Raw genomic sequence first — 17,041 nt, forward strand, 5'->3', positions numbered from 1 at the left:
TGACCTCCCTGTTAATTGTGGTAAATTACATGGAGAAAGAAACTTCTCCTTTGTCCAAAGAAAAAGAAACTGGATAGAGGGGTGAACACAAGCTATCGGAAAGAGACTTATAATAGTCAATAGTTAAAACCTGAAAGCGTGTTATAAAACAAAGGTTGCAGGGCTTGTGTATTTGGAGATTATATAAAATCCTTATTTTAATAATATGCTTCATTTCAATTAAATAGTCATCTACCATTTAAAATGCAGGTGAGGTCTTAGGAGTTTACATCTATCAACACTGGGCAGACTAGAAATCAAGATATGTTACACTTGTCTGGAACCAGGGGAAGACTACGGGTAGATTAATTAGTAAATGTTAACAGTTTAGAAGGAAAAAATTAGTAAATGTTAACAGTTTAGAAGGAAAAGGAAGCAAATCTGGTAGCAAATCTTACTATAAATTGGGATTGGGGGGAGTAGGGTATGTGTGTGCATATATGTGTATATATATATGTGTGTGTGTATATATATCAGCCATCCATAATCATGAATTTTAATAGAAACTAACATTTTTAACAGAGAAAACCTAAGTGGAACTATGGCTGTAACCAAACATTCAGTTTAAGGCCACTGAAAAAACTTCCTACTTGGCTGATGAAGTCATAACCCAGGCAATCTTTTACCTTTAGCTGGATACTAAACATATAGATGTAATAAAGGAAAAAAATTAAAATATACAGTTGTCAGACTTCTTGCAAATGCCAACATATAACACGACAATGTTTTAGAACACCCCACTAAAGTTCTAGATCACTACTTTCTGTTCCATCGATACATTATTTCAGTATGCAAGTCTGACAACAGAGTGTAAATGCTAGTGCAGTCCTTGGGCCAAGATCTCACTATATTAAGAAACAGTGCTAGGCTACAAAACTTGATTGCAGATTTCTTGCATTTCTTCTTGGAGATGGTGATAGCATTATCATCTTTAAATCCTTTTGGAGCTCTCCCTGTTTCCTTATGCTGAAAACAACAACTTTCTTGATTGGGGGAACAAAAAAAACAAAAAAACCCAGCAGATATGCTATCATTCTATATGGTATAACACAGGGTAGCTCTTCTTCAAAGATGAATCTGAGATCACACCTTTAGTGTGTATGTAATACATCTTGGTGCCATTACTACAAGTTTTTTTCCATTTTGTAATATTAGAGATGTCACCAGTCCAGTGGTTATGTGTGTTGTCCCCTAAATTCTCTGGTACTGCAGAAAAATCCTGGGTAAATTAAACTCCACCTCTGTTTTACTCTTTTAGTTCTGACACTGGTAATTTTGTAGTTACCATAAGTTTATTTTAAGAGTACCTGCAAGGTTACAATTTTTTCCCCTGCTAAAGTTACTCCAAGATCACTGGGCCACATTTAACACAGGGCAGCTTTGAAAACCTACAGGATCTGTGACAACAGCTGCCAGCTGGTGGTCATTTTGAAAGCCTTCAAATTCATTGTTTGCAATGAATTCACAGTTGTAAGCCCTTAACTTGAGAGAACTACTGTAATTAAACTGTAAGACACAACAATGTTTAGAGGAGAGAGACTCTGAATCTTAAAAGTTTTTTCCTCCACTGAGTTACAAGCATGAAAGCACATTTACATGGTGAGGGCTAAAGAAACTTTAAATTGTTGTTAGAATGTGACTATAGACAAATCACAATCCTTTGGAGCCTTGTTTATTATCATCATTGTTATTATTTGGTCTTTAAAAGGATTGTTAAAGATTATGTTATATTTATTTATTCATAGCTCTGAAGTGTCATGATTCCAATACAAATCACTTTTAAATTATCCTTTCCTTGGGTTTTCCCAAAGACTGTGTCATAGATGGGTATCTTAGTAGTGGGACTGGAATTTGATGAGGAAAAGCTATGAAATATTTGTTCAGAAAAAACATGACCAGGGTGAAGTGGGCACCAGTATTACAACCTTATTGCATTTAAATAGGGTCTTTGGTTCCTTCAAAAAGAAAATTGGAGAAAGACAATAAAAATACAGCATTTATCCTGAAGATATGAATTGGAACACAGCAGGAATAAATACATGAATAGACATAGGTCATAGGTCACCAAAATGACATGAGACATCTTCCTCTACTACATTCCTTAAGTGGAAGATTTAAGTGAAAATTGCTTTATATAAAAACACACACACATTCAACCACACATGCATATAGAGGGCTAGGCTTATGGTCTACCTTTGCTAAACAAACTCTTACATAAGGCTAATTAAATGTCATGAAGACAGGAAGACTATTACTAACATTTCAAAGCTATTTAGAGTTGCTTCAAACATTTTTACCACTCAGAAAAGCAAATCTCCTAAGTGTCTCTTGCCTAGAGCTCCTTGTACTGCCCCCCCATTGCCTTTTTAAAAGGGTGTATAAAAGTTGCTTGATTCACAAGCTTAAGTTGCAGTAGTACTGCTATGCAGAAATATGGAATATTTTAAGGTTTAACATTTGCCTTTTAGCCTACTGGGTAAAACATGGAGTCTAGAAGCAGCTATTTTACCACACAGCCCCAACAAGAAACAGACTAAAATTCTTACAGCAGAGTAGGTTACTTATTCTGCTATTTTACCATTGAGATGATTAAAGAATGGTACTGGGTCACTGCATCATACACTTTAAAATAATTAATTGAATGTTATGTGAATTTCACCCACTAGAAAAAAGAAAGAAAGGTAATGGATGCATTAAAGTCTTTATAAATTATATGAGGGGAAAAAGCATTTTGGGATGTTGCTTTGTAACAGCACAGTAGTGGGTCTGAGCACCCAACAGGAGCTGGAATAACAAAATTGTTATAAGCACAGTATGTTCCAGGGTCAGCTTGGAGCTTCCAGGAACTTTTAGAATAAAGGTAAAGTGGGCTAAGACAGTGAAGTCAATAATTGCCTTAGGAAGTGTGGTCAAGAGGAACCTGGAGAAAAGGAACTGGTTCTCAAGGTCAACAACTTCAAGCTGTTTTATGGAACATCTGGGTACTTCAGTCCATTTCTTAAGTAGCTTAGATTACTTCGGCTTGCTCTCAGTTCTAGGTACCTAAACTTGATTTCTCTATAACTCAAACCCAGAGAAGACTCTAAAAGACCAAAAAACAGAGTAGAATCTTCTTAATGCATCTCGAATTATCAAGAGTGATTCTTTGGAAATAGCCCCTGACTTAAGAAGTGGAAGGTTAGTATGACCAGCAATGTTAGGTGGCTCAATTACAACTCATAGAAGCAAATCACAGGGTGGTAAGGAGGTCCAAGGAGCAGTGGCTTCTCAATCCATCTACAAGGTTTCACAAACATAGTATTCTTGAGCAATGATTTGTGCTTTGAAACATTATCCTTTTTAAATGTCACAGTTGATATTTCAGCTGACATATATGGAGTGAGTTTAAAAATACTTTATTAGAAAACTAAGGTTGCTTCCAAACTAGGAATATTTGCTATTAACTGACTAGGAGAAAAAAAAAATCCACACAGTTGACTCCAGGTATCTGGGGTTTTCACATCTGTGGATTCAACCAACCTCGAATAGAAAATATTTTTTAAAAAATTGTGTAATTTATTAAGCATGCAGTTTTTTGTCAGTCTCTAAACAATGTAACAACTGTTTACATAGCACTTACATTGTAATAGGTATTAGAAGTAATCTAGAGATTATTTAAAATATACAGCCTCCCATATATGTGCAGGTCATATGCAAATACTACACTGTCTTATATCGAGGACTTGAGAATCCAAGAATTTTGCAATCTGTGGAACCAATCCCCTACAGATACCTAGGGATGACAGTATACGGTATCTTCACCCTGCTCTACTACCTCTTCAGCAATTTTTTCCTAGAGGTCACCTCCTAAGTATACAAAATATAAGAAACAAGGGTAAATTAGCCCAATAATTTGTAGATTTTATTTATTCATATAGTACATTCTCTTTGGGGGAAATTATCAAAATATTTTTATAACCTGTTACAACAAAATTCTTACTTTATCTCTACTGTTCACCAGTACCTTGCTTTTAATTCTTATTTGATATATAAATAAAGCAGAATGACCTAATCCGACTACGTACGAGCAGATACTTTCCCTTCATAGGTAGAAGCCCATTTTTAAAAAAGCCTTCCAGTTTGCCTGTGAGCTTGGGAGAAGCTATACTACCTGTAATAAGGGCTCCTCAACTACCAAACTCATCATACACCATACCTAATCCCTCTGTCTAAATCTTTCACATCATCGGTAACATTTCTACCAATCCTTCACACTCACTGGGGCTTGCTTACTTACACCTGTCTCATCTCATCCCTGGCTTTTCCTGGTCCTCCCCAGCACTCTGCTTCCATGTCCTCCTACCATGCTTTGAGGAAGGAAGTTTTCCTTTGATCATTTTCAACTCACTGGAAACCTGACCCAGGATTCCCCAGGTGCCCATCTGCGGATGCATGGAATTGCTTCCATGCTTTCTACAATTCTCTCTCACATAGTTTGACTTCCTACACTCATGAAAAGACTGGAGGAGAGAGTATAAATGGTTACAAAAGCCAAGCTTCTTTCCAACCTCCAGCCCTCTCCTTTCTCTGGTTCTCAATCATCATTTAGCATTGAGTGGTTATCACAGTGACCACAGTCTCCTAGTTATCATTCCCTTAGCAACACTAACATGTTCTTTGTCATCGTCAAAATCTAAAATCATTCAACTCCCTTCCACATCACTCACACCATTTCTTCACAGGAAACTGCCTTAATAGACTCTTCTTGGCACAAGATTATGCATTTCAATGTGGTCTTCTTGAATGTCTCTATGTCTTTGTCTTTTTCCCCTTTTAACCAAACTCTCAATATTTGCTTTTTCCACTCCTGATGCTTTGTGCTAAACCAGAGGAACATACAAAACCATATATATTTCAACTTTAGAGATCTTTAAGCTGACTCTTATCTTTACACAGCAACTAAGCAACTATTTACAATGCATTTCTGCGCTTATTCTCACAAAAGACTTTTTTTTAAATCTCCTTTAACAGGCTCCCAATTCCACTCTTTCACCCCCATTTTCAAACAATAATGCATTTTAATAATTACTGATATGAGCCCTTTAATCAATTCTCATCTTTCTCTTTCCCCAGGTTCTTCTTGCTCTTACAAATCACAGAGGAAGATACAATCCACCTCTTTTTTTTTTTTTTTTTTTTTTTTTTTGAGACGGAGTCTTACTCTGTCACCCAGGCTGGAGTGCAGTGGCACCATCTCGGCTCACTGCAAGCTCCACCTCCCGGGTTCATGCCATTCTCCTGCCTCAGCCTCCCGGAGTAGCTGGGACTACAGGTGCATGCCACCATGCCCAGCTAATTTTTTTTGTATTTTTAGTAGAGACGGGGTTTCACCGTGTTAGCCAGGATGGTCTCGATCTCCTGACCTCGTGATCCGCCTGCCTGGGCCTCCCAAAGTGTTGGGATTACAGGCGTGAGCCACCGCGCCCGGCCACCCACCTCTCTTAAGCTAACCCACATGCTCATTTCAGGAGCTTATCTCTTCCCACCACCCAAAGACATCTATTATCCTACTGAATGAGCCTATCTTCTCTTCAGCACTGCCAGTCTCTTCCTCTCAATTGGCTCTGTAAGGTCTCCCTTTAAATATTTAGGTTCTTCTTCTCCCTTATATTAAAGCAATGCCTTCTAAGATCTACCACCCATCTAGTTAGCATCTTGTTTTTCTCTTCAGCTTTGTTGTCAAATATCTTAACACTAAGTAGATATTTGTAAATAAAGCAGAATGACCTAATCCAACTATGTACGAGCTGCATACATATTCTTGACATTTCCTCATTAATCCTGCATACATATTCTTGCTGCATACACATTCTTGACATTTCCTCATTAATCCTAAAAAGATGGACTTCCATTCTGTACCTTTCTAAGAAAGTTACATTTTTAAAGATCACCAGAGATCTAACCAAATCTGAAGGCCTTTTCTGAGCTCTTATGCTTTCCAATTTCTAATTCATAGTTCTTCTCCATTCCAACCACTACTGTGCTAGTCTAGGCCAACTTAATTTGCACTGGCCAGCAATGGCATACTACTGGAATTACTTTCTAATTCTGGTCTTAACTGCAATCAAATCTATTCTAATACTGGTCTTAATTGCAATCAAATCTATTACCCAATTACTCTTCTTAAAATGCTACGTTCAAACTACATTTTTGCCAAGAACCTATAGTTCTCTACCACTGACCACATTCCCATCAAGACTAAACTCTTCTTCTGGTTTTCAAGGCTTTAAACACACTTATCCAAGCTTACCTGTCCCTGAATACCTCAGCTGGATCTCCTTACTGCCCTATCCCAACCCCTACAGGCCACACTGTAAGACTTCAAAGCAACTGCAATTTGTTCCTTTCTCTTGTCTTTCTGAGGCAATGCCTCTGTGGGAGTACCTACAGACCTGTGCCAGAGCTCTGGCAGTCTTGACAGTGCTCAGAACACTGTACAAATAGGAGTCATGTCAGTGGAAATGTGCAGACGAAAAATGCATTAAAGTTGTTTTCTTTAAAGGAACACCTACACAGAAGGCTCTACTTAATTCCCAGGATGCTAAGAGTAAGAGACATGAGCTCACACACACGTAGAATAATGAATGTTTGTTTTTCCTAGTAAGGTTTCTTCATCTCCCTCCAAATTATCATACATTTTAAAATTTGAAATATAAGTATTCAATTCCCTTTGTTGCCACTGTCGGAGCAGTTACTGAGAGATGATAAATAATAAAATGAGTCTGGACTGCTATGGTGGTTCCTGTGATTAAAATATTATCAAGACCTGATAGAAATAATGTGAAATATAATTGTCACTAGAACTATCCTTGATGATAGGGTCTGTATTTTATTCAACCTTGTATCTCTCAAGATCTAGTTCAAGTCACTATACAGAATAGGTACTCAAATATTTAATTAATGCTTTGTTGAAATAAGGGGAGAGTACACAAAAGTGACATGTGGAAAACCAAAACTCAATAATAGAATGAAAAGGAAAGCATTATTAGTCATAAAAAAATATTTTCTAACGGATCTTAGAGAAAATAAAGAGGCACTTATAATTCATCATATAACTAAAATCATTCAGTACAGGACTCTATTCCCTAAGGTGGCACTAAAAACATTTCAAGGCAGCTGTTCTTTTTTTTTTTTGATGGGAGAAGGGGATCACCAAATCCTTCACAAATCTAATAACTATGGATCTTCTCCCTAGAAAAAAATGGACATATGTACATGCACACAAACCCACAATTTTGTGAGTACTCTCAAAAATCTGGGCTCCAGGTTAAAAATTCCTATGTTAAGGGAAAAGCTAGTCACTTTATAAAGGTTAAGGGTGTAAAAGTATATTAAGTTTCCCTTGCACATGATGCATCATGCAGGAATTTAACAACAACAACAACAACAAAAACCTGAAGCTTTTAAAGAATTTCTCATTCTTCTGTCATTTTGGTTTCAATTTGCTTGCTATGTGAAGTGGTGGCTTCTTTTATGTGTTGTATAATTTCTTCTGTCCTTTAGTGTAAAATTAATTATGACTATGATTTTAAGACTTCAGGTTTTTTAAAAAACCATGTTTAAATAAAATATTAGGTAGGCAAAAAGGTGAAGCTTACAAGGAAGGTGTAGGAATTACAGTGAGTCAAAAGATCATGTTTAGCCATTCTATGCAAAAATTTAGAAGTTAAAGTCTAACTGCCCGAAACACATTTTCTTGATTTACGGTGTGCATGTAAGTGGGGGTGGGGAGGAGAAGCAGGCAGGGAGATCATTTTGTGATTTTATTTAGGGCTCTGGCAAATCTGGGCAAACTACCTGATGATTTTTCCACACTGGCTATGAATGAGAAAGGAAAGAAGCCTCATTTAACAGGTATATCTCTCAACACCAAGGAGCAAATGGAACTAACCACTTGCTATGGCTTTGTAAGAAGATCCAGGCAATGAAAGGCTAACACTGAATGCTGGAGAAAGCTTTGAGCTAGTAAGCATCATTACAAGGAGCCAGAGTTTGTTATAATAACAAGGCCCAGGAGCCTCAGCCCCACAGGAGACATAAGTGAAGTCTTGGCCTCTTACAGTAAAAATGAAAATCATAATTAAATTAAGCTACAGTAAAAGGCTGATAAGTCTACAATATTTTATTGGTATTTTCCAAATTGGCAATGTTCTTGTAATGTCTTAAACTCACTTCTAGATAGAAATTAGAGATTGACATTTATGCTGAATTTTACAAAAATAACTTAAATGGCTAGACAATTTGCTGCTTCTACAGCCTCAGTTAACCAAATCTAAGGATACCTAAGAATAGATTTTTGTTTACCTCACTGTACCTTGGGATGAAGTCATTTAACTTGTCACATTATATCTAACAGAAAGTAATCCAATTTTATACAGAGGTAACCTTGAAAACTCCAACTCCAACATGACATTAAGTACCATCTCCTAATAACATGTTCTATTATTATTGTTTTCAATCTCTAGGCTTCTTTTTTTGTATTCACATTATCCCCTTTCATACTTTTTTTTTAACAAATTAAAGCATACCTTTTATCATAATGGTTAAAATCTCAAGAGGAGGTGTGACTTTCCCTTTCTTCCCAGATGCTTCATTTAGGCAGAATATGGTCATGTTTTCTGAATCAGCTTTTGTCCACTGCTCCGAACTAAGTACAGTTTCTTTTCTTTTATTATCAGTTTTAAAACTATTTCAAGAAATGTGTTTTCAGAAATATCACTTCACATTATGTCCTAATAAAGTACTCCACTAGTCTCTTGATTAAAATTATCTGTTACAATTTAGGTGGCCTAATTTTAGAGGACATCCAATCTCTTCTCTTCTGCCTTAGTCTCATTCTGGTCAGGTACTTATAATATTATCTTATTATCACATTTTAATTATTAAACAATGAAATTTCCAAAACAATATCCCACAGAATTACTGTTTGTTCAGTAACAATGTTACACTACTATGGTTGCTTTTCACATACAAAGTTTACTCCGTATTCAAGTTTCAGATAAGTCAACTATAAACTGACGTTCTGTTTTTGAGGCATTTCCTGGTATACTAGGCAGTGCATTAGAAAAGAGATTATATTGCATTTAGGCTACAATAATTATCTTTTAACCATCTATGCATAATTAACAACCATTCAAAAAGTGCAAAAGTGCAAAAGAGAGAGAACAAAACAGTTTCTACACATGTAATGCATATTATAGGATATAAATCTAGACAACTAAAAACAATCGCCAACAATATCCTTCTGAGCATTAAATGACACCACCAATTTTGTTTTATATGTATTCTTTCTTCTCAAGTATTCAAAGAATGCAATAGACATTATCTTGTTAATTTGCAAATTTTTCAGGAGATTAGAATATTATTTTTTCACAAACCAGAAAACAAGGTACTACCATTACCTTTGTATAATTTTTCAATAATAGAGCCAAAATAACAACAATTCTAGCTAATCTCACCTGGGATCTTAGTACTACAAGTTTATTTTTATGAGTTAGAAATAGTATCACTCATGAGAAACAATGCCAAAATTATTACACTAATAAATTATGTTAAAGGCCTAATGAAGGAATACTTCAACAACTATGAGGTAACACGCTAGCTGTAGGCATGAGGAACGTTTATATTGGCTCTTTTGGGTGTATACATTAAAAGCAAAATCATAAAGGAATCATGCAAAAATCCAGTTGCCCATGCAAGCACCCCAGAGTCTAATCCTCTCCTCTCAGTTCTGTTGTCAGGCCACAGTAGTGTGGAGACTTGTAGGCTGCTGTCCTTGTTGTAATGAATGGGAAGAGGTTGACAGTGGCATGGTCGAAACCTTCACCTCTTCTTCCCCTGTGGAAAAGTCAGTCATGGTCTAGTTATGGGTGACTAGATTTGTTAACAGTCCCTTTAAAAATGATTTCAATATTTGGAATACTGATACATATATAAAATACATGCTTAATGTTTGGAATCCAGGTGTGAAACAAGACATGAATTTTAAAATATAAACTTTTCAAGTACCTGGAAAGTAGTTATATTCTAAATATATTCTGAGTAGTATTGTTTCAGAGATAAGAACAAATACTATAGATTTAGATTATAAACATACTACCAAAAAAAAAAAAAAAAAAAGACCAGGAAAGCCATTCTTTTCCAAGCCAATTGGACCTCTTATAGATACTCCTAGTAAATGGTAACTATTAATAGTATTTTGTGAAAAAATTAAACCTTGATTTACAGAAGTGAAAACTGATTTTTAAAAGAGAAAAATTACAAATCCATGTTTTAAAAGCATAAATTATGTACTAGAAAAAAATGAAATAAAAGCTATAAATATTAACTTAGTAAATTAACATACAACATCTGAAAATTCAAGTTTACCTTTGAAGTAATTGAAAAATAGTAAAATGTTAACAGTACAATGATCCAATTGACTGAAAATGAGATGACTACTTCTAGGTCAGAGAATTATAGATGAATGAGATCAGTCGTCCTGATTATAACCGAGAATTATTTGACTACAAGTGACTTGTTTCACACATGACTCAAAATTCAATCAAGTCACTGTTAAAACAGTTCATATAGAAACAAAGAAAATTTAAAGAAAAACGCCCTCTCAAAAGTAAAGTTTAAATGAACAAAAACATGAAAAAAAATCCAATCCTAAACAGTTTCGAATATTTTTTGAGGTATATCTTGAAACAACAATGCTTACTGACTTATGTTTTCCAAATAATTTTTAACATCATGGAATAAAAACAACTTGGCAGAATTTTTTTTTAAAACAAATCTACAAAATTACATGTGGAAGGATAACTGACAAAGCAGGAAAAGAGTCTGTCAATCCATATAACAGGTGATTTTGTAGTTTTTCAGTAAATTGGCAAAGATTCTTATAAACCCCAAGAACATAGCAATGAGGCTGTGTAAAGCAAATTTTAGACTAGAGTTCTTAGCAAGAAAATGATATTAATAAGGACTAAGAAACAGACTGATTTCCATCAAGTTGATAAACTTTATTCTATTTTGTAACAATAGGCCATATACCCCTGAGCTGGGCCAATTTGTCTCATGAGTTGATACTGTTGATAAAAAGGGACTTGCAAGTGTGTGAGAGCAAAAACCAATTGCCACGGGAACAAAGCCAAGTTAAAGCACATGCCAGTGATCTTCATTTATGAAGGAGGGCATCGTTGTAGTGGAAAAACATTTGCATTGTTGAATCTGAGATCTAAGTTCTTATCCTAATTCCACTACTAATTGAATATGTGACCTTTAACAAATTATTTAAGCTTTCTGGAACACAGCTTTGCTATTCCTAAAATGAAGGAATTGGACAAAATAAAGTCACATTTTAGGACAAGGTAAATCACTTTGTAGAAAGAAGGCATATGATTCCAATAATAATAAAAAAAAGATCTGAATGAATTTACTGTAACTGCTCACGAATCAAAATTTCCCCCAAGAATATTTATGTCAAAAATATTTCTAAACTTAGTAAACCAAATGCTGCTAAAAAGGTTTCACCTAATTAAGGAAATAACTACTAATTTTAAACACAAAACTTTTCAATTAGATCAAAAAAAAGGAAGCTGCATTTCTGTCAAACCTCTGGCAACTGTTTTTCCCATGATAGGTTTCAGATATATCAATCTTTAATAATTCACTGAACAAACCAAAAATAAAAATTTAAGTACAAATGTATAGTAAGTAGACACTCTATCTGTATGACATGTAGGTGACTGCCATCTCTGATTTGCTCTTATAGGTCAGAGGCCATATTTTGCTCTACATATTTAGAGAATAAATATATATGCCTTTCCAGAGTGTAGAATTAGTTTAAAATATTGTCTAAGTATATCTTAAAGTAGCAGTTCCCACTGAAACAGGTATGTACTCTCTCTATTACTGAAGCATTTAGTGACAGCTGCCCTGTGTAAGGTATCATGATAACTGCTAAAGGATACAAAGTTGAATCCTTTTCAATAGTTCAACTCAGGTGCAAGTGAGTTACAACAGGTGCAAGTGAGTTACCTAGGTATTAAATTGCTTCAAATTAGACACAGTTAAGATGTATATATAGTTTTCCAGATTTTCACTTTCTGTCATTTCTAATAGTTACTGAAAATCCTAAATCTTCTGGCTACAATTACACAGCTATTCTGCTCTGAGACTTAGCACATTCAGTTTTCTGAGGCATCTACCAAATATTTATAATCCATGAGAGGATTCTGGTGTGTGAGACTCTTGATAAAAATTTTTAAATTTTGGTACATTAAAACTAAAATTTCTCTAGTCACCAGAGCCTTAAAAATAACCTAATAATAAGCTTAACCATAAGTCACCATTTAAATACCAAGCAAGTCTGCATAGCCCGAAATGGAAAATCCAAAATAAACTCTCCCACCCCCTACCAAATAGTACAATGATTCAGAACCTAAAGTTGGTGACTACATTTTTAGCATCTCTGAAAAAAAAAGGTTTAATGCTCTATGGTTGAGTATACGGTAAAATTTTTAAAAATCAAAACAAAATCCACAAAGATAGGACCATAATTTAATGTCACATTTTTTCCATAAAGCATCTACTTTAGATGAAGATTTTAAATGACTAACACAAGGACAACTAAACTCACTAATCAGCGATTTCTCATTACCAGTGCAGCATTCTGAGAATAACTATTGGTTTGAAATATATGGGTTAAAACTACTCTTCAGTGTTAAGGGATAATATGATGACTATGAAATTGGAAGAAAATCAAAGATCGTCACGTAATAAGTCAAATAAAAGCACAAAAAGAAGACAGCTAATAACTAGAATCCCATAAAGGCATCCTACTTCCTATCATACCAAGTCCATGCCATTTTGCCTCACTGTCAGAGTTTCTCATCTTCTCATCCATTATATCTATACAATTTAAGAAGCACCTCCTATTATAGGAGGTAGCTGTATTACTTCTCAGTGTAATGACATACTAATTCCTGCCTCTATGCCTTTATTCAGGAGGTTTCCATCAACATAAAAGGCCTTTTCTCTTCCCCTGCTGCTAACCCAAATCTAAGATATGATAGTAGGGATCAATTCCTACTTATTCAATGAAGCCTCCCCAAGAATTACAGGGTACATTGATGTCTCTCAGATTCCAGTATCAGACATATAGTTACCACTTTCATACATTATTTTAGTCTCTTCAACTATACTTTAAGTATGTGGAAATTTTATCCATATCTTAAACTTCTTTAATATGTCCCACATGTCCTAATTCATTGATGGGCAAATAGGAACCCTCATATTCACTGTAATTGGTGTAATTTTTAAATGTTTTGATGATTTGGGGGAACTTAACTTTAACTTTTAATGAATGTTATAATCAATTATGAGATACACTACTAGTAATTAAAATGCCACATTTCCAAATGATTAAAGCAAAGTAGAATGAAAGAAAATTACATTCTAATATGCTATCTTGAATGGAAGGAAATAAAAGGAGTATTTGGAACTGAACACATTGTCTCACAAGTAAGGATCATGTAGAAGAAGAGGACTGAAAAATGTCACTCTGGTTACCTACTAACTACCATAATTAAATGAACAAATAAGAGTCCCATCACTGTGCAAGTCACTACATTAGGTGCTACCAGGCTTGTGTAAATTAACTTCACTGTATCAACGGTAAATTTCACTATGTCTACAGCCACAAACTATATTCTCTTAACCTAGCTACTCATCTAAAACATGAAATATTGTCGGTCCCAAAGGGAATAGGGATAAAGAACTTTGACAGACCTCTGTAAATTCATCTAACAGCCTTGCTAAAAACAAGAGAGTGAACGCCTTGCTGCTGATAAAAGTATCCTATTATGATAATACTGTGCCATGCCATACCTGACAAGGGATAACAATAAATTGTATGAATTATGTGAAGAACTAGTCTAACAAAGTGAGAAACTATTGTATTCCACTTGAGAGAATCATGATTCTATCTCACTTGAGAGAATCAGGAGAAGAACAAACTTTTTTTAACATCATCTCTAAAGCCAAAGTTAAATGAGAACACTATTAACAAGAATAATTCCCTTGGATATAGAAGATACTTCATCTAAAAAATGTTATATAGAATCTTAAAACCCAAAAGTTCTGAAACCTTCAAGGGTAGCAGTACAAAACCAGAAGTATTTTGGCATCAAACTTACATTACCTTATATATACTTCATATTTTTCCCCAGAAATAAAAACATGGCAGATCAAATGGGAAAGTATCTTTCCTTGAACAATTTCTCTTTCACAAAAGGTGTATGTCTGAGACATATGGTATGCTTGTAAAACATTAATAATCAGAGTTCTCAAGTACTTTATTTATAGCTCAGTTTTGATGTGTGTGTATATGTGTATCAGTCAAAACAAGTGACTGCCAAAAGTAGGTAGAGAGTGGCTTTATCCCTCATGCTCTCATTAATTATCATTAAAAAAAATTTTTTTAACCATTTTACTTTAGAATATAAAATCATAATTTTCACCACGGTGTTGGACTTTATAGTACCATAACTTCAGAGACCATTTTCTTCTTTTTCATTTTGCATTTGTATACCATATGAAAGTTTGGTAATTATCTTATTAAGTAAAATGCTTCCAAACAATAACTAAGTATAATACTCCACCATCCTTATAAAGCTCAATATTACAAGGCATCCATCTAATGAAAAATATAGTTTAGATTATGATAAAGACTAATCTTTCATTGACATTTCCAAGATATTAGTACTCTGTTATTCAACAGTTACTTCCCTATCCACCCAACAACCTGAAAATATGAGTTATTCAAAAATTCTCAAAGGCTTTAAATGAACCTACCTGCTACAGGGATCCCTCCCAGACCTGTGTTGTGCTGTGGCGGGAGATTCAAGTCCAAGAAATTACTATTTGAGGTGGGGTTTGCTGTGTGGTTCAAGTGCATGATGCTATTGCGTGGAAAGGCCATCCAAGGATAGCGGGCTGCCTGGCCTGGAAAACTGAATGAATTATAAACCGCTCGGTGCTGCTGAAATTGAGGGAACCTCTGGGGCAAGACTGAAAAGGTACTATTGAGAGAATTGGCATTTGTAGCTGCAGCAGGATGCAGGAATCCAGAGCCTGGACCTTTGGCGGTTGTAGTGTGTGAAGAGGAGTTCTGAAGAGATGTGGGCGAAAGGGAAGGTTGGTCTTGAACGGACAGTTCCTTCTCAATCAGGTCTGCTAAGGCTTTTCGAGTGACATCAAAGGGATCAAAACCCAAATCATCCTCTGGTTGTTTAGAAGAACCAAAGCCAAAAGCTGCTTGCCAGTCTGTAGAGGATGATACTGGGATTGTTTCTGTTGGGAAGAAAAATAGTGATGAATATCAGATACATAGCTCATTTTCATACTTAATAAGTATCCATGCTACTGAAAGTTAAACATGTCATTTTACAAATTAAGTAAGTGCAAAATCTATGTGACTTCTTAGCACATTAAGATCATATAATTACAAAAGGCCTTATATACTTCTAGCAGTTACTTAACTCTTAAGCTACTAGCTTCAAAAACTGAATGATATAGATTGATTTTGCTAATCAAAGGAAAAAATGTACTTGACACTCCAATTATACTCTCAACCATTCATAATCAAAACCAACCTAAGTCACTTCCATGAAATAAATATAATTTAACAGATTTTAATTAGTAAAGTTGATTTTTAAAATGTATTTATCAAAGTACAAATAATTTTGAATATATGCTTTCTATACTAAGAAAAAATATAATTTAATTAAAAAGTATTTATATTAATCCTTATAGTTTTTTGGAATTTTCTGCTCCACAGGTGCTGTTGTCAATGTTACTTTTATGCCACCTTTCATAGTAATGAGAGAATTTAGAATGGATAAAAATGGAAATGGCTCAAAAATACCATTTAGTAGTAACATAACTGTTACTACTAAATAACCTGCATCTTTGTCAGCTGGGGGTGGAAAATCTTAAACACAAATCTAATTAAATAAAAATACAAATCTAATTAAAAATCTAAGTCCTTGCCAGGTGCAGTGCTTCATGCCTGTAATCCCAGCACTTTGGAAGGCTTGGGTGGGAGGATCACTTGAGGCCAGGAGTTCAAGACCTGGGCAATATAGCAAGACCCTGTCTCTACAAAAAATTTAAAAATTAATCAGGAGGCTGAGGTGGGAGGATCACTTGAACCCAGGGTGTGAGGCTGCGGTGAGCTAAGATCACACTACCGCACTCCAGCCTGGGTGAGAGAGCAAGACCCCCACCTCCAAAAAGTAAAAATGAAAAAAAAAATTCCCAAAGGAATAAGCTTTTTACTATTGGGAAAATAATATAACCCTTTACTTCTGGAGAAATCTTTTAACACAGTAATTTCTAGGTCACACAACAATGTATCTAACCACCTAATTCCATGTAGTTTAAATATTTACATTTTTATTAAAAGAGAACAGAGAGGCAAAAGATAAAAATATATCCACTAACGAGTTTCATGTTAGTCTGTCAACAATATGTTAAGAGCATAATTACTAATACTTGGTACTATTGTTATATACCTGATGTGAAGAGGCTCTGTGGTTCTGGTGCTGTAGGCCAGTCACTGGATGTCTGTGGGGAGCTGGGGAAAGGAGGAAGCCCACTTGGGATAGGGTTGGGATGGCGAAAATTGTCTGAGAATAACGACTGTGACTCTGTTACTGCCCCTTCAAAAGGGGACCGTGCACTGTGATTGGATGAACTGATGGGGATGACTGGATTGGATTTTGACAAACCAGGTGGTGGTGAAGGCGTATCACTGTTAGATATCTGAATAAAAAAGGAAAACAAATAATAACTACATGTTTATACATTTTAATAAGCCACAATTAAAAAGTTTGCAACTAAATGTATTAGAATAGTGTTTCACAAACTGTGGTAATTGCAGATGTTTTAATGAAAGCATGAAGTTTCAGAAAATCAA

At 35.0% G+C, this 17,041-nt stretch overlaps 1 protein-coding gene across 7 annotated transcripts in view; it reads right to left on the reverse strand.

Annotated features, from left to right (window-relative positions):
- Positions 1 to 17,041, reverse strand: part of CNOT4 (CCR4-NOT transcription complex subunit 4) — a 148,841-nt gene that overhangs the window by 17,294 nt on the left and 114,506 nt on the right. For 4 of the 7 annotated variants that reach the window (XM_009243237.4, XM_009243236.2, XM_009243239.3 and 1 more), the window contains exons 9-10: positions 16,638 to 16,887; positions 14,917 to 15,414 (exon numbers count right to left, since the gene is read on the reverse strand). In XM_009243237.4, the coding sequence (XP_009241512.2) occupies positions 14,917 to 15,414; positions 16,638 to 16,887 (748 nt within the window). 7 annotated transcript variants of the gene reach the window in all.

The sequence above is a fragment of the Pongo abelii genome, chromosome 6 (genome assembly GCF_028885655.2).
Source record: "Pongo abelii isolate AG06213 chromosome 6, NHGRI_mPonAbe1-v2.0_pri, whole genome shotgun sequence".
In the NCBI taxonomy this organism is placed as follows: domain Eukaryota; kingdom Metazoa; phylum Chordata; class Mammalia; order Primates; family Hominidae; genus Pongo; species Pongo abelii.